The sequence below is a fragment of the Lepisosteus platostomus genome, chromosome 10 (genome assembly GCF_059453375.1).
Source record: "Lepisosteus platostomus isolate fLepPlt1 chromosome 10, fLepPlt1.hap1, whole genome shotgun sequence".
NCBI lineage: Eukaryota > Metazoa > Chordata > Actinopteri > Semionotiformes > Lepisosteidae > Lepisosteus > Lepisosteus platostomus.
In genome coordinates this window covers 47008012-47030956 of record NC_142620.1, presented here as the reverse complement: position 1 = coordinate 47030956, position 22945 = coordinate 47008012, and the positions used below count along the sequence as shown (strand labels likewise).

Genomic DNA, 22945 nt, shown 5'->3' with positions numbered 1-22945 from the left:
AGGTTTCATTTCATTTTCATGTTCAAAGTTTGTATGAAAAATATTCTCTCTTCCATGCATTTCACAAGATGGGAAGTGTAGTTTTCACCTGATTCTTCAGGCGTTCTGTAATGCTTCTTTACACTTGACTACAGTTACCATGATTCCCCGCGACTTGCACATGCCCACAGATTCCAGCTAGAGCTACCTTGTATCTATTGTTTTGCTGGCATTTTGGATATTCGGTCTGGTACATTGGAATCTACTGAGAGCACCATGGCGGATGAGCAAGAGATTATGTGCAAATTAGAAAACATCAAAGAAATCAGGTAATAGATACACCCGCTAAGTAAATTGCTTTAAATAGCGATTTTCGATTGTTCTAATTCATTGTTTTTTTTTTTATTTAGACACAAAAGTAGAAAGAGATTTTTTTTCAAGACTGCATCTTGACGATTTCACTTTTGACATAATTCTGTGTGCCAATGCAAATGATAAAAAACATATTTAAGGACGGAATACATGGTGTTGCATGTTTAATTATTCGAATTGTAGTTACAATTTCTTTTATGGTCCGTTAAATATCATTGGCAGTGTGAGGCTTGAGCAGAGCAATTAAAAATAGAAATAACATCCGCTTTCAATTCTTTTATTTTTTTTCCTGTGTTTAAGGAGATAAAAGTTACCATCATTGTAGCGTAACAATTTTCATGTTAGCTACAACGACTGATGATGATTTTTAGAGGTTTTGAACTTCCCTGAGAAACGAATGCATATAAATCACAAAAGGATCACGACTTGATATGAATTTAAAAAATAAAGAAACGTGTTGTTTCGGTATCAAAATGACAGGCGCTCCGTAGAACGTTCTGCATGCGAAATTGTGAAAAACAATAGGACAGTTAACAGTTGCCATTGGCGACTTCCTGATGCAGTTATCTGCTCGTGAAAGAAACAATGGAGAGCGCACTTCAAGTGAAAGTAGCCCTTTCGGATGCAATCACCCGATTAGCAAAGGAATTAGCGTTTTGGAGGGTGAGAGGGGGGAATGGAATCATCAGTTATTATTATGCTCTTATAATATATAATATTATAATATAGAGGAAATTTATATTAGTACTATATTATTCTTCGTTTTTTAATGGAAAACATAGTGATTTTAAAGGCTTACACACATTCTAGCCTCTCCGTTTTACTTGAAATCCGTAAAATATTATATTTTTGTAATGTTTTATTCTGTCTCTAAAATTCGTTCACTAAGCTTGAGGATGAGATCCTAATTCCAAGACCTGTACGTTACTAGAAATTCTAACGATGCTGTGTCACCTGCAAAGGTTAATAGTGACTATTTCCTTAACGTGTACTTTGCTTCGCATAACTTCGTTTATAATTTGATACAAGTAAAAACATGTTCTTTGGTAAAGGTTATGATCTTGTGCGAGTCTTTAAACACACGGAAAAGAGTGCCCTTTTATATATGTTTCTCTCTGAAAATATCTATTTTATTTCAGAAAGTTACTTTTACGATGCAATGCGTGATGATGGAAAGTTCTACAGTATATATTTATGTTCAGTGCAATGAGGATTTCACTCACTCCTGAACTATGATCCTGTAAATACAGACCAAGGTTTACTCACTTTTTGCAGTGAATGATGCATTTGTTGCATGAGTAACAAAGCCATAAATATTTATACGTAGTACTGTGTGCTTTGCGTTTGTTTGGTATGGCAATAGTTATATAACTATGCAGAAATGAATTCCATTCCCACTTACTGTATGTTGACCCTCCTTCTGACTGGTCTCTATCCCAGCAGAGCTTCCTGTTACCTTATTGAGCCCTCAATTGAACTAATTATTTGATTAATTGGAGAACATTTTTGGTGATGTTCTTTGTTCTCACCAAAGTAAGTTTTCAAGTTACTTTGAGTTTTTTTTGCAGGCACATTCAAAGTCTTTTACAGCTCCAATAGTGGAGACAATTCAAAATAACTAATTAGTATGTTTTTCTTAAATTTGGGTTCGGAACTCTACTGGAGGAAAAACCTGTGGGTATCAGGATTCATTAGCGCAAGCGGACTAAGAAGCCCTACTCTAAGTGAAATTGTGCTATACTATATAGAGGGCATTTCTTGTTGCGAGATTCCTTTGAAAAACTCAGTTTAGAGATATTGATTGCAAAGTAGGGTAGTACTGTACCTTACAGCTCTTGAGTCCTGAGTCTGACATCAAGATGAAGTTCCTTATGTGTTAAAATTTCTATATTTGTAATATTGCTCTCTGTGTGTTCCAGACTAGGCTTTAGTCCATTGTGACCTGCCAGATTTGTCCCACCAAGCCCTTTTATTCGGCCTGTGTGGTAGTTGTGGTGAGAGTATATGCAAGAACTTCATGCACTTGGTGATGTTCAGTACCACACACACACAGTGCTCCCTGTGGTGCCCTACATCTGTCCAGTCATGGTACCGCTTTTTGATTATGTCATTAATCAAGTTTAACAGGGGGGTGACTTTGCACAAAAATAGTGGGAAAAACATTATAAGATCTTTACAGACACTTCCTCCAAACCCTCCATGTTTTGGAGCAATCTCAGAAACTGAACCACCACAGGACTCATTGAAAGTGTATTCATAGGGTTTTTAAAGATTTGAAAATTATAATAAGGCCCCTGTAATTATGTTGTCAACAAAAGATAATGCTTACAAAAGTCACAAGTTTCAAGAGATGCGGAGAAATGTATGTTTCTTAATAGACGTGACTGGACATATATGCTCAAGTACAATGAGGATTGTACTACATGAGTTGTACAACAGATTGTTGTTGCAAAAGAGCGAAAGCAATAATAGAAAAAGTGAAGTGTTTTGGTTTTTCTATGATTCTGCATTTTCCGTGTTTATTTCCGTGTTAATTCCCAGTACCTTAAATGCAAATGCTCATGAGTTGTTTGAAATAAGAATACTATTATATGTTTATGATAATGTGCCCCTTTAATTTAATACAGAATGAAGACAAATATATAACGATATTAAATTGTTAAATATATACAGTCTCTCAACTGCTCATCTTTTTAAGTCCTTTCTATCATTTCATGTTTTACAGTCAGAGCAAAATGATTTCCTTCTTTTTTTTGCTTTAGTAACACCTGCAGCATTAGATACATGTTTTGTCAAAATTATGTTAACAATAAGGATGATCTTCAATAATACAAATCAACACATAAGCAAGACCTCAAAGCAAGTGGACTACAAAGGGAAGGGATTTTGTATAAATACAAAAATTGTATAGTACATGCATGTATATAGCTGCCATTTATGTTTGCCACTTATTAAATAATATGTCCTTACATATTTTTTGATAAACAATTGTTGTATATAGTATTGTTTTGTACAGTAGTGTTGCATACAGTACAATTGTGTTGTGTACAGTAATAACAATTATCTATAATACTGTTATTATTCAAAATATGCTAAAAAACATCACATACTTGGTGGGAAATAGGTTTTGTACAATTGGCATCTAGTGAAGACACAATGATTGCTAATTGATTTTTAGAGGCATGTATTTTTATTTATAAAATAAGCACCCCAAACACAAAATACTACAAAAATATAACAATAGTGTGTAGTATTTTGATGATTTATGGTATGGCCCCCTTGAAATACATTCAAATAAAATCTGAACTGTCATAGCAATTGAGTTTGACACTCCTAGAGGATAGATAACAGAAATAAGTAGATAGGGGGGGGTCACAAATTAAATGGAATGTTTTTGTTTTTTTATTTTCGCTATTTTTATTTTAGGCATTTACTCGAGAAAATAAATTGGTTTATGGCAAAATGTGTAATGTTAGAGAACATAGTGATCTATTACATGATCTGCTCTTCCAGGAATAAAACCATCCAGATGGAAAAGATTAAGTCCCGTCTGAAGACAGAGTTCGAAGCCCTGGAGTCAGAGGAGAAGCACCTGAAGGAATACAAGCAAGAGATGGACTTGTTACTGCAAGAGAAGATGGCTCATGTGGAGGAGCTACGACTAATCCATGCCGACATCAATGTGGTGTGTAATAAAGGCAGACAAGCAATGGTGTATGTGCCCAAAGGACATGTATTCTGCAGCCTAGAGGGGTGAACATCCATTATTGAAATCAGAGCTGCAGAGGTCAGAGAACAGCAGAATCTGAATTAGGCCTTTTAGCAAGTGCTCATGGTGATATTATCTTTCTTTCTTGGGCTCGTTGCTTTTCTGATAGACAAAGTACCAGGAGAGTACTTATACCTGCTCAAGTCTTTGTCATCCTAACTAATGATGGCATCACTCAAGGAAGTATTAAAATAGGATCTAGCATTCCCTGAAATTGAGGGTGACCTTGAAAGCAAACCAAGTTTGTTCAATGTGTTCTTACAATATTAGCACAGTTAACAGGCTATAGATAATGGCCTGTTGACTTTGATACTTCAAAAGGATAATCAGTAGTGGGCTTTAGGAGTTTTCTGAATGTTTAAACAGAGTGTCTGGATTTTCTCATATCACAATAAAATTGAATGTATTTCATGTCAAGTTAAAAACATTTTCTGAAGCTATTTTGATGTTAGTCATTGGTGACTCAGTTTCAGTAATGCTGGATTTACAGTGAAGCTTGAAGCTTGAATCGTCAACCAAATGAAAGGGATTGCGTGGTATGGGAATTCTTTCCCAAATGGGACACTTTTTTATCTTAATACTTTTAAGGCTTTAAAAATCTCAGTCATTAAACTTGCTTTTCATATTTTTTTAAAAATTCCCTCTGTTCTACTCTAGATGGAAAACACAATCAAGCAGTCTGAAAATGACTTGAACAAGCTGCTGGAATCAACGAGGCGTCTCCACGAAGAGTACAAGCCTTTGAAAGAGCACGTAGACGCACTGAGGATGACACTAGGTCTACAAAGGCTGCCAGACCTGTGTGAGGAGGAAGAGAAGCTCTCACTTGAGTGAGTCTGACACAGCATTCATTAGTCTGGCCTGCCAGCTCTAGTTGCACAAACCAGCCATTAATCTTCATTTCAGCACACGCATAGAAACATTTGTCAAAGCTGACAACGGACAATCGATTTTTGTGGGCAGCAGCAAGGATAAGTAGAATCAAATAAGATGTCTGAATCACAAGCGGAATTTCAGTCAAATTATTAATCATAAAAAAGCTAGTGGGTGTTTTCCCCTACACTTCTACCACTTGCATTTTTTTGGACAAATAAAATCATAAAGATATCTAATATTACTAAATTAGAACTGCATCAAATATGATGTTATCACAAAATGTTGTCAATGTTCTTTAGTGGTGAACAAGAGAAAAAAGAAGGGGTTTGAGAATAGACATATTTGTTGGACAATTATTTTAAATTACCTTAAGCTGCTATTCATTCCTTCTGGTGTAAATTTATGGTGCTCATGCAACCAGACAATACACAAGCGTGTTCCACCAGGTTTATGGGTTTTTTGGCGGTAGTGTTCAGGTCCCCCACTGTTTAGACAATAAAAGCCGGCCAGATGCATGTTAAGTTAAAACAGAAATGATTCTCCTTGGTTTGCTTAAGATACAATCCACATGTTCACCAGCCATGTTTCGTTTTCCCGGTTTCTTGGTTGATGCAGCTACTTCGAGAAACAGAAAGCTGAGTGGCAGACAGAACCACAGGAGCCCCCGATTCCTGAGTCACTGGCCGCAGCTGCTGCCGCTGCCCAGCAACTGCAGGTTGCCCGGAAACAAGATGCTCGACAGACTGCCACCTTCCGACAGCAGCCACCACCAATGAAGGTCTTTCCTGTTCCTGCCTAATAATCTGTTCAGAAGAGGTCCTTACTGCTGAAATTCTAGACATATTAAATCATTGACTTTCCAAAAAGAATAACATTCAACCTAGTGCAGTTAGGGAATTTGGCACATTAACTGATATAAAAGTATTATACGCTTATCTTGAACAAACTAAAAACATTTCATGTATAGTGTAGGCCTGTAGTTTTTTTAAGAACGATTATTACCACTTCATGCAAATAATAATTATGGCTTCTGATTAAGGTATAGTCAGCTTATTCCTGTAAGATTTCCATTTTTGGGCTGAAATGCTGAATTGTGTTTTTACAGTTAAATAGGCATTTCTTGGCAAGTGCTCAGGTTTAATTAGACATCTAGCTGGCAAGACTTGATTAATTCCAGTCTTTCACTGGCAGCTTTATGAGTTGAAGCTGAACTACAACATAGGTTGTTCATTGGGGGCTGTAGCTACTAGGTGGTTTTTCTATAGAAAGATTAACTTAATATGTTGTCCTGTTATGGTTTATAACAACCTAGATTCAATTACTTAAAACATCACAAAGATACGGTAAAAATAAAAAAGTGAGAGGATTTATAGCCTACTGGCTTCATTTAAGAAATTCTGATGATGACATTTTATTGTTAGTTTTAAAGCAAAATAGCAAAAAACTGCTGCTTAAAACCTAAGTGTTTTTGCAGATAATGCATCAATCATCAATAAAATGAGAGAAATGTGGAAGTATTCTTTTGATGCTGTCTGCTATGCAAAGTAAGAAAATATTAACTGGATGTTAAAGTACTGTACCTCTCAGATTGATAATCGTCATTAATGTGAAAAATGTAAATCAATCTAATCGCTTGGACACAAGCAAAGTAATGAGATCTCATGAAAAATATTATACGAAATTGATAAAAATAATATTCCACACTGTCTTTTGTTCAGGAACGTTTTGAGATTGGATAGGCATCGGACCCCCAAATAGTTTGTACCAAAACATTGGTTATTGACTTTCACATCTGATCAGGGCTTTGGTATTATAAAGGGGGATCTCAGTAAAGTTACAGGTACAGAGACTGTATAATAAAATAAACCTTTAGATCATACTCTCAATTAGAAAGTAATCATAATGTTGAAGTCATTACAAAGCCAGAGAGAATCCAGAATAATCTACCATTAAGGTAACAAGCTGAAAATGCATTCTACAATGGAATCAAGTATATTATAACCATAGTTTTAGTAAAATCTTGGCTACATATTTTTGTATGTATTGTTTTTCATTGGTTCTTGTTTTTTTAATGAAATTAAAAGTACACATGGTCAGATGTTTCATCTCCAGAACTTAATTAGCATCCCTTTTCCTCCTATTTTGTATGATTTGTTTTGTGTTTGTTGCATTTTGTGTTGTTTAAAAAAGAACATACATTTGCTAAAATTTATGAGATATTACATAATTCATAAATAAAAAAGGATGATAGATGATCATCATGCTATAAATGCATGGTAAGGTACAGCTCAATATTATAACTGACCATTTCCACAAGCTTTTAAGCTAAGGGTTCAATAGCACTACAATCTAAAAATATTTTATTTCTAATTTTTTTAGGCGTGCCTGTCTTGCCATCAGCAAATTCACCGGAATGCCCCGATCTGTCCTCTGTGCAAAGCCAAGAGCCGCTCACGCAATCCCAAGAAGCCCAAGAGGAAGCAAGATGAATGAAGAAAGTTACACTGTTTCATACATTTCCTAACCTCAGCATCCACGTGGTAACCTGACGAGAAACCTCCCGTTTGTTTGTTTTTCTTTTGTATTTTTATATATATTTAAAAGTGGTGTAAGCACAACATTTGTTTTCAAATCAATTTTAGTGAAAAAGCTTTTTATGGTGCTAACATTGTGCATTAATAAATACATTCTGTAGCTTACACAGAGTCTCTAAGTAAACATTCATTTGCCTTCAGTATTAGTGGGAAAAAATCCAGGCTCATGTAAAAACTGTTGGGCCTAATATATATACAGTATATAACATGTAACAGAAACTTAAAAATTACAGATTGCTTCTATAAATTACTAATGTAATTGGCTGTATGCCAAAACATTTTTTGTAAGGATACCTAAATGTTAATTAGTCTGGTATATAGCACATAAGCAGTGTGAGTGTTTTATTGAAGTTAATGTTTAGTGTCAAGGATGAAGGATTCCAAATGTATCCAATAGGGAAATTAAGCCGTGTGCAAAAGAGATAATGCCTTCTGTATGAAATACTAAATATATTTTCCTGACTTAGATGCTTGAATCACTGACATCTGTCACATGTCACTGTGATCCTGGCTTATAATGTATACAGTGCAAATTCCTCTGTGGATATCCTAGGCAACCAAGGTTGCCATGCTTCGAGTCAAGGGCATTTCATTTAATGGTGGTTAACTTCATTTATAATACGTGACCATTTAGCAGTCCCATGAAATACAGTTAAAGTAAAACTTTCCTTCATTTCCCTGTTTCTTTTTTGTTGTATATGACCTTTAATCTCTGTTATTTTCCTTTGTTTCAGCTAGACACGTTCATCTCTTTAAAGGAAATGGAAGCATTTTAAAAATCCAAAGAAAGAAAATTAATGTTTAGGGTGCTCATTTTGAAGTTCCTTTTTACAGCTATATATTCTAGAGCAGGTACAGATTGCATTCATTTTTTTGAAGATGTTCTAATATTTTAGTTTGACCCACAATCGGCATTTGCAAACAGTATTATTTTTATAGAAATGTCTGACATTTGTTCCCCCCCCCCATTACATGGAATTAGGAGGTAATAGAAAGTATACACTGTAGTACAAGTAGACAAAATATGATATCATCTGTTTTCATTAAACTAGTGACAGAATATAATGCCTTCATTATTAATATATTGAATTCAAACACTTGGTTATGTTACACCCTTTTTTATGTGATGAATATAGCCCAAATGGATTCCTTATTAGTGCTGAGGTTTTAAACTTCCAAATGTATTAGTTTATATGAATTTTGCTTGAAGATTAGACAGGCTTAGTTATTTTGCCTTACTTCTATCTTTAATGAAAATAGATTGGTCTGCTACTGGTAATTTTACAGCTCTAAGAACTTTTCAATAAAAAATGTGACTTCTTTTTTATGAATACAGGCACATGACAACTGATTTTGAAAGTTAAATTTAACAAGAACTTCACACACCAGGACATATCATTAATGAAGCATCACTCTAACAAGTGCCAATTTCTTTGGGAGGTTATGGATCCAACAACTAATCGCCATATTTAAATATACAAATACTTATTACAATACAAGTATTACAAAGACATTATTCTTCTAATTGTTGTACAAATTATAAACCGGATAAATATCAGCTTGGTATTTGCCAGGTTTCTAAGCTGTTCCTGCACCATGTTTTTATTTTATATAACTGTACATAATGTTTCAATTTATATTCAAAAACTCATTTTGTAGTGATTTTTTTCTTTTTTTAAAGAATGTTACTCTTGTGAATTGATTTAATATGGTTTTGGCCAAAATTCCTTCAATAAATCCTTTTGTGCCAACAACATTCTAACTGTCATGTTTTATGTAAGTCCTATTATGGGCTTCTGACTTTATATTAGTTAAGTTTAACATAACATTTGGTTGATTTAATAAAAAGTGAGTGGTGTGGTGTAGTATAAAAGACTCAAAACTAGGACAAGGATTTTTTTGCACTTTATTGTTGTTTTTCACGTTACAAGTTTGGTTTATTTGAAACAAACCCATCAGTTACACAATTATTTCCAAACACTATACTTAAAGTGATAGATTTGATGGCTTTGATCTGATTTTTCCCTACATCAATAGCAACTACATTATTGTCTTTGCGTTTAATCAATAACTACACTTCAGGGTTGAAAGGGGGGAATCAGGTTTATTTTTTAAAGAAGTTGACCTAACAAATGCAATGCAGAAAAGAATTACAATCTATTAAAATATCTTTATCAAACGATAAGGCCTGAAAGAATTTGATTCAAATATTAACTTGGCCCGACTAGTTTGAGATCAACAATGCAAATTTGGGGGGCAGCGTCTTGCTTACAAATTAAAACAATTCCTTTACACAACAACTTTTGAGTGTCTAATTTAAGACAGTTTAGCCAACTTATTAAAGCTGACCTTCTGGGGAGTTCATAAAGGTGGCTGGGCTACATTTAACAATTGATCTACTAGCGATCCAAATAGATGGGCTGAATAGATTTCTCTCTATTCTCTTTTCTTCTTCATAACAATGAGATTAACCTGACATTCCAATTTAGAATCACACTTAAAGACATTATGGTTATGTCAATGAAAAGTACACAATGGAAAAATTAAGATCTACAATGTTTTCAGCTGCAGCTGCACAAAATTAATCTTGCAGCTGCCCATAGCCATCTAATTTAACACCAAAATTAGATTTTTAATATCTTGAACACATAAAAAAATCAGGCCTAGAAACTATTAATAATAAAACAACTGAAAACAAACGTGCGCTATTGAAAATACATTTTATTGAATTCACAGTGTGACATACTGCAGTTTGTTGTATGTATAATTTAATTTAAGTCAGAATCTCTGTTTTAGTTTGGGGAACTTTTTTATACAACAAACATTAAGTAATTACATTTAATACAATCTTTTTACAAAGCCAACTTTTACACCCTATATTCATTTTAAGTAACACAATGAATCCTTTAAATATAAGTAAATTCACAACAACTAGTTTTGTGCAGCAGTCATACATTATTGGAACAGGATGAATTATTGTGTTTGAGATTACACTTGAAGAAGGTGACTGCTCAAAAAAAATGCAAAGATCTGTTGATTCCCCACCACGTTAGCAAATAATAAGCTTTAAACACCAGTCTGTTATAATATCCTTAGCATTACGGTAAAGTAGTACACTTAAAAAATATAAAGAATGCCGATGTTCAGCAATTAATTCAGGTAGCCATATGCTTTGTGCTTTGATTAACCTTCCAGTTCCCCAGACTCTATGGCATCTTGGTATGACTTACTAGCACCTTCCTTCTCATCTGGAACGATCTTGATGAGGTCATCTATACGTAGTATGGTGATAGAAGCTTCAGTAGCGAATTTGATGCTTTTGGTTTTCACCACTGTGGGCTCAAAGACACCTGCTTGCTTGTTGTCTCTTGGTTTGCCATTAACAAGGTCTAGACCAATCCTGCAAAAAAATACAAGATTCATTTCTGGTTTGGAGCCACCCATTTCAATAAAAGTACTTAAAAAAAATAATATGATAGGAAAAAAGTTAGTGTAGATAATACAATATAAATCTCAAACACAAGAGTATAATACATCAATGCTGGATCTGTCATTTGTAAAGAGTAGAACTTTTATGTCTGGTATTGAAAAAACAAATTGTCAAGTAACACTTACCATTTGAAATGCTTGCGATCAGGATTGATCTGGGCCTGGTTGTGGAAGGCTCTGAGCTTGGCCACTAGGTCAATGGAGTCCTGGGCTGCATTCACCGCCAGGACCTTTGGAATGATGAGCATTGAGTGGGCAAACTCTGCTATAGCCAGCTGCTCCCTGGAGCCCTTCACGATAAAAAAAAAAGATATCTGCATTCAATTATCTATTTAAAAATAAAACTGTATGTTCCTGTAAAAGCTGGACATGACTACATCACAGAATAGGCAATACTGTTTACAGAAATGTCAACGTAACTTGGTGTCATTTTGTGATCTTGCCACTATTTTAACTTATGGAATTCATAATCAGAGTGCATTCTGTGTTAAGAGTACCCAATCTCTATAAAACAAATAAAGACCATAGTGGTTGCGAAGTTTTCCAGGTAGATGCTGAGTGCCGTTTCCACGGCACCCCCTCCTGCCACCAATGATTTGGACTCTAGGACCCTCTTCACTACACACAGGGCATCGTGAACGGAGCGCTCCATCTCGTCACACATGAAGTCATTGGCTCCCCTTAGAATCAGTGAGGCAGCTGTCCGAGCTTTTGTACTGGAATTAGAAATGCAATTAACTTTCATCACAGAGGAATAGAGAAACTTCTAAACCTAAGTGTCCTTAATTGCTACTGGGATCCTTCATAATAAGTCAATCACAAAATGCCTGCTTTTGTTCTCCATGCATTATGGACCTGAATGTCCAACCATCCTTCTCATTTTTCCCATGATACCCTCCATTTCCCCATCACTGGTAAATACAGAAGTGTGATATCGATAGTTTTATACCTTTTAAGCAGATTTGTCATACTAATTTAGAATTTGTATTAAAGTTACAAAAATTATGTTGTTTTATGACTTATGACCTCATTTCATTTTTACATGACAATTTAGACCCCTGTTTACATCTCCTGAAGTTTCCGGAAGGACTAAGGTAAGTAAATTATTTCAAACGTCATTTGAGTTTTAAACATCATGTTACTTTGGATCAACACACACTTCCAACCCAGTCACCAGTACCTGGCATACACAACTGTATCAAATTCCTCTAGCAGCAAAACATGTTTGATTGGCAAATATTTTAGTGTCTGTGTTATCTAGACTTACTTCTTGATGAGAATGAGCTCATCATCACAGATCCACTCTTGTATCACTTCTTCCGCCTGACCCAGCAGGGAGGAATCAAAGGTTTCCTCTCCTTCCAGGTTCACCAGAGTAGGGCACACAGAGGCTGGAGGCAACCACGGAAAATACAAGCTAAAAATTCAGTACTTATGCTGAACAACAGTCAGACTGCGAGTGATGAGGTCTGGGCAGATTACTTTAGCAGATACCTTTTTATTTTAAAATGAGAATGCTGCACTGCTGAATTTAAATACTGAAGCAAAAATAATCTGATTGTTCCTAACTTGGCACCAAGGCTGTTGTCTTACTTACCGATAATTAGGCACATCTTCAAGGAGTACAAAGAGCTTTGTAACTGCGGCCCAAAACTCAAAAAGGTGAAATCAACAGGTAATTGAATTCATATGGAATGACCCTACTTCTACATAAAGAGAAAAGCACACTTTTCAAATCAATAAGTTAAGATGTGAAAAAGGTTAAGAGGGAGAAATTGTTCAAAGTACCGCCAGTGGCCTTTGCAATTCTCCTCAGGTCTTGCTTCAGAACTCTTCTTACTGCCATGGCACCCGCTTCCACAAAGTACTTGAGACAGATGTCATCAATCCCCCCTGTGGTGAGGATCACGTTAGCCCCTGCTGCCAGGATTTTCTGAATTCGTTCTTTTGTGATATCAATTTCCCTGTGCGACAAGAAACAGGAGTTACCTCACAGTCTACTTTCTGCACAGATGTATACTGATGTTCTTCTAGCATCAAGACTCACATTGTTCTGAATGTGCTGAAAACAAGGAGAAGTGTATTTTAAGTTCTCAGAATGTGCTGTGCACAACATCGTTAACATGGCAGATCAAAGAGATTTGAGAAAAGGTTTCCTGAAGTATTTTCGTGCACCTAACCATACGTTTTTTCCTTGCACACAATAAGCAGCATTTTACCAATCACTGCTGTACCTTTGGCGAATTTGCTGGAGCTTCTCTGGGTCAGAAATGACAACATGTACTCCTAGTTTCATCTTGGTTTTCTGCAGACTGAAGTCCAGACATGCGATCTTTGCACCAGTAATTTTCTTCGGCATTGCTTTGGAAAAAAAAAAAATGATTTTACTTTTTTTTGGTGACAATCTGCTGTGGATGTCATCCAGATTACTGTACTTCATCAAATTTTAGTGACTCTACTTGAGTTTAGGGAATAGTAAACCCACAATTAAACTAAGGACAGTTATTACATCTTACTTAATAAAGTTATTCATTTGCTTAGAAGATATCTATATCTGGGAGAGTTGGATAGGGAATAATGTACAACAAAAAACTATATTAAGTATAAAACAATCATGCAGAGTAAGGTTAAAATTAATTAATACAATGACAATAAGTCTAGCTCAAACTGGAAGAGCTCCACACAAACAAAATGAAATAAGTAGAATTTGGATGCATTTAACAACACACTGCTTAATTGCTGGCACAGTGTGCTACCCCTGGCAATATTTCAAGGATTTTGTCACTTCAGATTGGGTAATCATCAAGAATGTCTGAGACACTCATTCTTTAAGAGGTTTGACCTTTTACAGGCCATGTGTAGCCTCAAGCTTTTCAATTTGATACATAAGGATAGATAAGAAAAGTGAACAGAATATACAAACACAACATATTTTCCAATATTTTATAACACAGTAATGTTAAGATAAATTTTGAAACTGAATTTGTATTTTCAAAAATACTCCTGCATTTTGAAGCAATATTATTGTGAGAAAAAAAAACAATCAAGAGCCTGACATAAATTAGCTAATATACATTTAATACATAAAAAATAAACCTTAAAACTAAAGCACTTCTAAAGTACACATCAAACACCACACTTTATGAGTATAAGATGTGGAACATATCCAGAGTTTTTTTCAGCCTTCTTTAAGAAAACTTGTATGACCTCCCAGGCAAACTAATTCCCAATATAATCATGAAACACTAGATTCCATCTGCTACCCACCTGGCCCTTTAAAGAATATAATACTTTATCTGACTCCTGTACCACGTACATGAAATAGACAAGTTTAGAAATAATATGTTTCACAAATGTGATATTTAACTTGCAGAGTTGTACATTAATACATTCTTAAAATTGCTTAAGTAGGAAAAAAACACGTAGCACCAGATGATAAAAAGTTGGCCTCTTCGTATATATTTAAAGGGTTACTGATATCAAAAGCTAAATTTCACAGGCCTTTTATGGCCCTTCTAGTGAATTAAATAAAACAGACCAACATTTTTATAAGAACATTAAAAACACATATTAAGCACAAACAAATGCTCAAGGTAAAACAAAAAAGTATTTAGGAAACATTTTTAAAAATATTAAATTATAATACCTTGTGAAGCCACAGTGCAGTTAATGGCATAGCCATTGACCAGCATGCTCTCCCTCTGGCTTTGACCGTGGGCTTTAAGCACATTAACTGAATTAATGGGGTAGTGATATTGGCCTTTACTATCTGCAAATTTCACAGCCATGACTGCATCCACTACCATATTGCCAAAGAAATCGGCATCAGTGAAAACTGTAGTCAAGGAAAACACTGGAATAAACAGTGTGCTTTTCAAAATGGCAAAATCCATAAAGAATAAAAAAACTTTTAAAAAGTATTTTTTGTTGTGGATATAACATTGGAAAATCCTACTAGTTTTGTCTGCATGAAATCTACATCACTGTGTCAAAGTAAATGAAAGAACAGCCATTATCACCCATTTCTGAATTAGGGTGGTAACGTACAGTAGTCTTTAAGGCTTAGAAGGCACGCCACTGCTGTACCCTAGACCAAGGTATCCAGCAAACCCAGTTGTTGTACAAAAATCCCTTAAATTTTAATAACTGTTTATCCAATTCAGGGTCATGGTGGCAGGTAGTCTATCCCAGGAAGCATTGGGCACAAGGCTGGACACAACCTGGCTGGGACACTCGTCTTTCACAGGACCAGCTGTAGTAAGATTTGCACAAATAAACAGAATATATAAAGGTAATATCTATAAGCGGTTTTAGATAAAACACAAAGACGTTAAAAATAAATTGAGGGAGCTTCTTTGAAGAAAACATACTTCTGATGTACTTCAAGCAGAATGTAATTTCAGAGTTGAAGTTACTGATCTAAAAATTGCAAGAACATTTTTTTCAATGTAAAGTACTATTCAAATCAGTGCTTTACTGCTATAAAATATAAAGAGACTTGGCTTTACATTGTAGATTTTGGGGAAGAAATATCTTGTTAGCATACAATTCTGACTGATTAACAGATACATATTTCAGTAGGACATGGATGGGGAAGTCTGGAATAAGCTTCCAAGCCTTACTGTAAAAAATGATACCCTGGCTTCATTCAAGAAATGGGTAGGTGAAATTATTGGATAGATCAGCAACAAGCAAACAAACTATACAGGCTGAATTGGTCCTGCTTGATTGCAATGTTTCCTACATTAATTTGTCTACATTTCTCTTCAGTGTGTCTGGAAGTGGGCTATAGGTATTTCACTGAGCAATATGTAGTAAATTACACGTGTTAAATCATTAAGCAAAAAACTGTGCCAGGGGAATGATTTTATCTTGTGAAACAGCAAATTAATCATTTAATTTGATCTTATGTATCTTGAGATCGCAACTAAACCAAAAGAACTGTGCTTCACCGTTTTGTGTAACAAGTTTATGTATTACAGTTTCAAAGGATATTTTCCAATAATTTTGGAAGAAATTGATGACTTGGCTGCATTCACCAGACATTCTCGTCCCAGCTCATCTGTATTGATCGTCAGGTTTTCGTTGATAAATCTGACAGCTTCTCTAAAAAAGAAAAAAAGATCAGCGACTAATAGAACCCAAAAGAAAATGCTTTGATGCAGACCAGATATGTACCATTAAGATTGTCCAAAGACACTGTTATAAAACAGCTAAACAGTGAATTACTCATCACAGGTCAGACAGAAAGCAAATCACCTTAATTGTATGTTATCATCACTGTGTACAGTCTTAAAGTCGCATTTAATGATTTGGCTAGGATACCAACTAGCTGGCTTTAGTGACTTATCTGTAATCCTCTCATCATCTCAGAGACTATATCTGCCTTATCAATAGGGTCCACTTGTGCCCCAGCACAATAATGAAAAAGTATCTCATCTTACTGGCTTATCAAATGCCACAGAGTTCATAAACGAAAGAAAACCAACTACATTTCAGTCGGTTTTATTTTAAAATACAAAACACCTTGCAGATCTGTTGAATTTTGTTTTGTCCTTAGCTCTGAAAGAAAATGACATAACAAAACACTTTCTTTTGGCCCATGCTGTAATTACATCACTTTCAAATTAAGCAAGAGTCCGTCAACTTTATTTCACACTATGCAACATTTAGGGCCACAACAATCCGAGTTGAACTCCAGTAGCAGGCACCTGTAATGCACTGGGTTCAGTCAGTTTCTTAATCAAACTACTTTCTACCTTATTGTTCTGCACTGAGACAATAATGTGAAGTTGAAAAGTTTTTTTTTCAGTCAGTCAAGAAGTACTCTAGGAATAATGAGGTGCTGATCATGGTTGGGATGTTTTCAATTTAGTCTCCTAGGACTGATAAAGAAATCTTAAATTCTGACCAACATGCCAGGTGCTTTTCAGACCATGCTCTATTTTATACTGCAGTGCCACTTGATGAATGAATGCTCAATTGAGGTGATGATTCATAACACTACCTTCACTCTGACAGCCCCCGACATCTTACAGAATTCTAATTAGAAAGTCTTAATGCTTCAGACACAGTCCAGCTCATTCTGTTGATCAGGAGACCACAGAATCCTACTACATATAAATAACTGCAAGAGCTTTACACGTCAATGATTTCTCTCTGTGAATACAAAATAAAGGGGTGAGACCAATCTGTCTTACCACCTGGGGCCTGAATAAAAACCAAAAGCTTTCGAGCTTCGCATCAAAAAACAATGAGAAAACAATTCCAAGGAGAGCAGAAGAAAAATGTCAATTGTATCTCATTCAATCTATGATGTAATACTGTTCTGGAATGTAATAATGTGGTATTTTGTATTGGTTTCAGAGCTGTTGGTCTATCAAACTAGGGACCCTAGTAGGATAAGAATGCAGGCAGTTGTATGAAATGTTCAATAGTGATAGCTGAATCCACTTAAATATGAACATATACATGTTATCTATACTACACACTACAGTATGTGACACAACATCAGGAAAAGTTAAGAAAAGTGTCCGAGGGTCCTGAGAGACTCTGAGCTCTTTATCATCTTGCCAAAAAAAGTCATAGTTCTTTGAGGTATAGCAAGGGTTATAAAAACTAGTGTCCAAAGGGCTGTTCATTTTTAAGAGTGCAGACTAGGATGGCCCCGAGACACATGAGGAATACTAGTAGTATATTTAAAACCAAAACAGCTGATGTATTTTGCAGTATAAATTGTTGGTAAGTGGAGTAGTCACCCAAACCTTCAGATACTGTAGGTCTGAGCCATGTTGTGGTAATTATCAACCCACAACTGTCCCATAACTTCTTAGACAACTATTCATCAAACAACAACAACAACAACAACAACAACAATGAAAATAATACTCCAGCCCTACTGAGTTAGGAACAAAAAAAGGAAAATAAAATCTGACATTCAACTACTAAAAACCAAATACCAAAATTTGATGAGAGTAAATAAATGCATTAAACCTTTAGAAATAAATGCACAGTACCTTCAGTTTTGTATTAAAAGATCAGCTTCTGTGCTGCATTCATCATTAGTCAACTTACATTAATGCTACCTGTTTCAAGACGTGCCTGACTCTTGCTATGAGCAAAATAACATAGTAAATGATACAAACAAAAAGAGGCCATAAACCCAACTTGTTCACTTGGTTTCTGCTAAGTAATTAATCCAAACGGTTTGTCCAAACCCTTCTTGACTGAATATAGCTGGGTAGTTTCTTCCAGATTTCCACAGCCTTTTATATAAATAAGTGTCAGTTATGCCAACTGCATGTCAATTTGTTGCACACCAAATTTGCACCTTCTTTAAAAAAGGAAGAAAAATTGTATGAAAGTAAGAAACTAAATTCATTTTGCATCCTAAAAGACTGCTTAAATACTTTATTATTTTTTGTATTGGGAAAAACAAGTATAAAAGGTTGCATGTTATTAAATATTTTATAAACTTGGCCCAATTTGTTTTGTACACAGTATTTTTGTATGATCATTTTATACGCAATGCAGTTATTGGTTTTGAAAGAATTAAAAATAGACAAACATATGCCTAACCAGGTCCATAAATAAGCTAACCAATATTTTGTCAAGGCCTTTTTAGCATTTTGTTTAAATCTAGATTCTTACTTGCAAGCCAAGCGATAACCACTGATGACACTGGTAGGGTGGATTTTCTGAGAAACTAGCTCTTCTGCGTTCTTCAGTAGCTCAGCTGCCAGTATTACCTGAAAAAAACAAAGTATAAGCTCTAAAAATACACTAATTTAAAACGATTTCTCTTAATGTTAGATAACTGCAGTGGAACCCAGTACAAAAATCTATATTGCAAGCATGAGTCACCATTTAAGGTAATAACACCTCCCATAGAGATCAATTTATTTATATATAGCAAAAGGTATATCTATTAATACGACGGTGGTAACTTTTCCCACATTTACTAAACGTTTTCAGACAATGGGTCTTACCATGACAGTAACATATCAAATCTGATATAGGAGAAAAGGGCCAAACATCTGGAACCAACCCTTCGCTGCCTGCTACACTTCACATAAGAAGCAAATGTTTGGTTAAGTGTCCATAAGATTTACTGGATGGCTGCTTAGGATTGTTAGGCAGATGGTCAGCACCAGGAATACTTACAGATGCAGGAATCTCTGCTGGACAGCCATGTATTAAAACAACTAGGAACTACAAACCAAATAGGTACAAGGTAAAAAAGTTAACAAAATTACAAATCAGCGTATAAGATGAAAGACCACCTACAACTGAAGTTGTTCCATCCCCAACCTCCTTGTCTTGTAATTGGGCCAGTTCGCACAGAACCTTGGCAGCAGGATGTTCAACTTCAATCATCTTCAGGATTGTGGCCCCGTCATTTGTAATCGTTATATCCTTGAATTGGAACCAAAAATTTCACATTTCACAAAGTATAAATGCCCAATTAAAAAGCCTTGTTTAACATTAAAAAGCGTTACGAACAAAATGTCCATCTTATATATAATAATATATAGGTAAACAAAAGTGAAAAGAAATTTTTAAACAGGTAGCAAATATTATCATGTCAACACAAATGTTAATAAATCAAGTGATAAAATAGGCAAAAGCTAGTCCTGGAAAATTTAGTCACTTTGTATTTTTTTTTTGTTTGCTTTGATCAAGGTTGGAAAAAAGAGAAGATAGTACAAGCTTTTAAATGTTCAGGGACTATAGCTAATAATTTGTTGGAGAATTCGTGTTGATTTCCTGAAAATTCCAATAGGCAAATTAACCATTTAAAATAAAACATAAATAAAATAAAATTAGCTAACATTCTTGAAAATTACTTTACTGACATTATGAATAGGCATGTGTAAAAGACTTTACTCCAGACTTACTCCAATGTCATCAACTAACATCTTGTCAAGACCAACTGGTCCCAAGGAACTCTTCACAATGTTGGCTATAGATGCTGCAGCCATAACTATGTTAAGAGAAAATACTTGTTAAAAAAACTCGAATCATGCAACGTTTTATCCACTAAAAGGTTAAGCACGTTTCTTACAAAAAAGTAAAACATTCTCTGGTGGTATATGCAACAGATATCATAGCGCATGACTGTATAATATCTAAATATTGACCTCGGAGGAAAAATAAAGGGCAATAATTCAATGTTTGCGCAGATTCTACTAAGGCTTCTGTATGACGCCACACAGACACCCCAGCAAACAACTGTTCGTAAACACAACCAAGGGCGGCCTCTTTAGCTGCGGCTATGAACAATAACGTGACAGATCAACAGATGCCAATATTAAATTATTTCAACCGTATTATTTTTGTTATACACTTCAGCCAGAAACCAGCCGACATAATTTCTACTCTCAGAGGGTACCAAAAAAGTTGCTGCGAAGAACCTTTTCTGGTCACATGACACTACAACCCATATACTGCGGATTTTCATAGCTAGGTAGTATTCATGCTCCAGTTTCTGATCAATTAATAACTCAAAATGTATTTTGTGATATATACAAAAGGCAATTTATATGCAATGATAATCTTCTGTTCTATTTTCACTCTTCACCTGCACATTTTAAATACCACAGACGTACGCACCTCAATTTGAGTAGTATCCTAAAATATGTATAAAATACATCACTAGATGCATCACGGAGCATATAACTCCAAATGTCACTTGAGAATTTCCAAAACCACGCAAAGGACATGGAACAGTATTTGCAATAACATGCATTCAGTATTTCGCATTAAAGTATAGCTACCATTTTGTGTCCGCACCCATGCTCCAGTAGATCTCTGGCCTCTGACACTAAGCAGCCCTGAATCGAATTGTGACATTTTGGGAAAGAAATATAAATGTGAAATATTTTAAAACAATCCTATGTAGCTCTCCCTACGCATAGACTACTGAACTTCAGATGGACAACCAGCCAACAAATTACCGCATTTCCCTGCCCCCCAACAAATAAGAGTCGTGATTGACAGCGGTTCTGACCAATTATAGTTCAAAGGCAATCTTGGAAATTTACGCCATTGCGGCTCTTCTAACAAAGGCGGTCGCCTCAGTTATGAATACAGCTGGTGAGCCAAAATGGAAAGCAATCTGTTACAGTTTCCTCTGAATGCTGCGCACGATAAGATTAACAGGTGACGTATAAGGTTTAAAGGCTAGTTTATTTTGAACATATATTTGGAGAGTATTCTACCATTCAAATCATAATGCACTGTATTTGTACGGTGTTTTTCCTCCACAGTAAAATGTATTTATATTTTTAATTCATACCCTTTTTGGCAGTTCTTTTTTGAAAATGCCTTGCAAACGTCGTGGTAATTTTTTATAACCTGAATAGTGTTTATTTTTACTATGATGTCTACGATCATGTGTTGCTTGCTAGTTATCGAAGTTCTGGAACTATGCAAAAGCGGCACTACCGAATATTCATATCATGGTGGTGCTGTTGTACAAACCACAGACACCCCGTCGGTTCTCTAAGGATGGGAATAATGTATACCAAGTAAAAGGTAACACGGTTTCCCAATTAAGCGTCTTGAAACCTTACTGCAAATTCAGATCACTTGTACAGTAGTTTGAAATAAACATAAATGTTGGGTAATTAACCTTTGTTTTAAATAAGGGTGTTTTTCGGAACGTTGAATTGTGAAAACGGTCATGCCTCAGAGAAGATTAAAACGACGTTTCTATGCATCATGAGCACTGCACGATTGTGAGTGAATACGTTTAATTTATTCTAATATCTAAAACTGTTTTTTGCAGTTTATTTGGGATAATATTAATCTCTACAATACCTTAGTGATTAGGTCTGTTTTATAAACCACACTATAGACTGAACACTAAGGGGCGCTTCACTCCACTACTTCTCAAAAAATCAGAATTAAAAGCAATAACAAAATACTGCCGAGATTTAACTCTTAATATTAAGAGTACAAAAGCAGCACGAAAAAGATGTATGATTCTGTCAGATGTTTACATTTTAATTATTGCTACAATATTATAGTGGTGAGATGGTTAGCATTGATCAGTTTTCTGAATCCAACACCATGACGTAATTTATATTTTGACAAAGCATCGAGGAATCCATGCTTTTTTGTTTAATTTGGAAAAGGTATTATTTGAGGAAGAAATTAATGTGTAATAAATGTGACAAAAATGTTTATGTAAAATCATGTATCGAATGATATCTTCTTTTAAATAATTGATCCTAAAATTGTTATTGTGCTGTAACCAGTTTCTAAACCTTTTAATATTTTGATCCCAACCATAAATTACCAGGAAAACTAATTATCTACTGCAGGGTGCCAATATACTGAAGTGTTTTGGTATTACCTCAGTGGGCCAAAGATAAATAACGTTTGCTGTAATGGAGATCAAGCTTGGCTCAATTCTGAGAACAGCCTGTAATATTACACTGAATGTAATTGAAGTGTAGAGCGTTGCTACTGCTGAAACGATGTGAACACATTTTAAATTGGTATCTGTGTGGAGAAGAGGTGGAGTTAATAAATAAATCCTAAAAATTGCCTGCTGTCTATTAGGTTTTTGGAAGTGTACAGAAGTCACTGGAAGGAAGATCCTCTAACTATCTGAGTGAACTGATTCTGATCTCAGCCTCTTAATGGCCTGCAGCTAGCAAGTGTATTGGGTTGTTTGGTACTATACAGAGTAGCTCCCTGTTATTTTCTCATATCTTCTATTACATTTCATTTAGGGATTTTTAAAAAGATTTATTTTTTCATTTGGAGGGGATTTTGATTAGTTTGAAAATTCTGTCTATACCTCAAAGACTGATGCAGGCTTGTTTAAAGTTTTCATGTTTTCAGAGAACTGTTCTGA

The 22945-nt window shown here is 35.1% G+C and overlaps 2 protein-coding genes across 2 annotated transcripts; one reads left to right on the top strand and one right to left on the bottom strand.

Moving 5' to 3' along the window:
- The first annotated feature begins 154 nt into the window (after positions 1-154).
- zc4h2 (zinc finger, C4H2 domain containing) lies at positions 155-8266 on the top strand. The gene is made up of 5 exons (XM_088596763.1): positions 155-308; positions 3865-4036; positions 4778-4950; positions 5612-5774; positions 7376-8266. Exons 1-5 carry the CDS (start codon positions 256-258, stop codon positions 7487-7489), a joined length of 675 nt encoding a protein of 224 aa, XP_088452889.1. The 5' UTR covers positions 155-255; the 3' UTR covers positions 7490-8266.
- Positions 8267-10291: 2025 nt separating this feature from the next.
- LOC148653816 (T-complex protein 1 subunit alpha-like) lies at positions 10292-21066 on the bottom strand. Its single transcript, XM_088596764.1, has 12 exons — positions 20856-21066; positions 19977-20062; positions 19366-19494; positions 18730-18827; positions 16075-16185; positions 14726-14907; positions 13314-13440; positions 12868-13043; positions 12347-12470; positions 11603-11795; positions 11206-11369; positions 10292-10990 (listed from the first exon to the last, which is right to left on the bottom strand). The coding sequence occupies exons 1-12, from the start codon at positions 20929-20931 to the stop codon at positions 10774-10776; spliced, it is 1683 nt and encodes a 560-aa protein (XP_088452890.1). The 5' UTR covers positions 20932-21066; the 3' UTR covers positions 10292-10773.
- Between the last annotated feature and the right edge of the window lie 1879 nt (positions 21067-22945).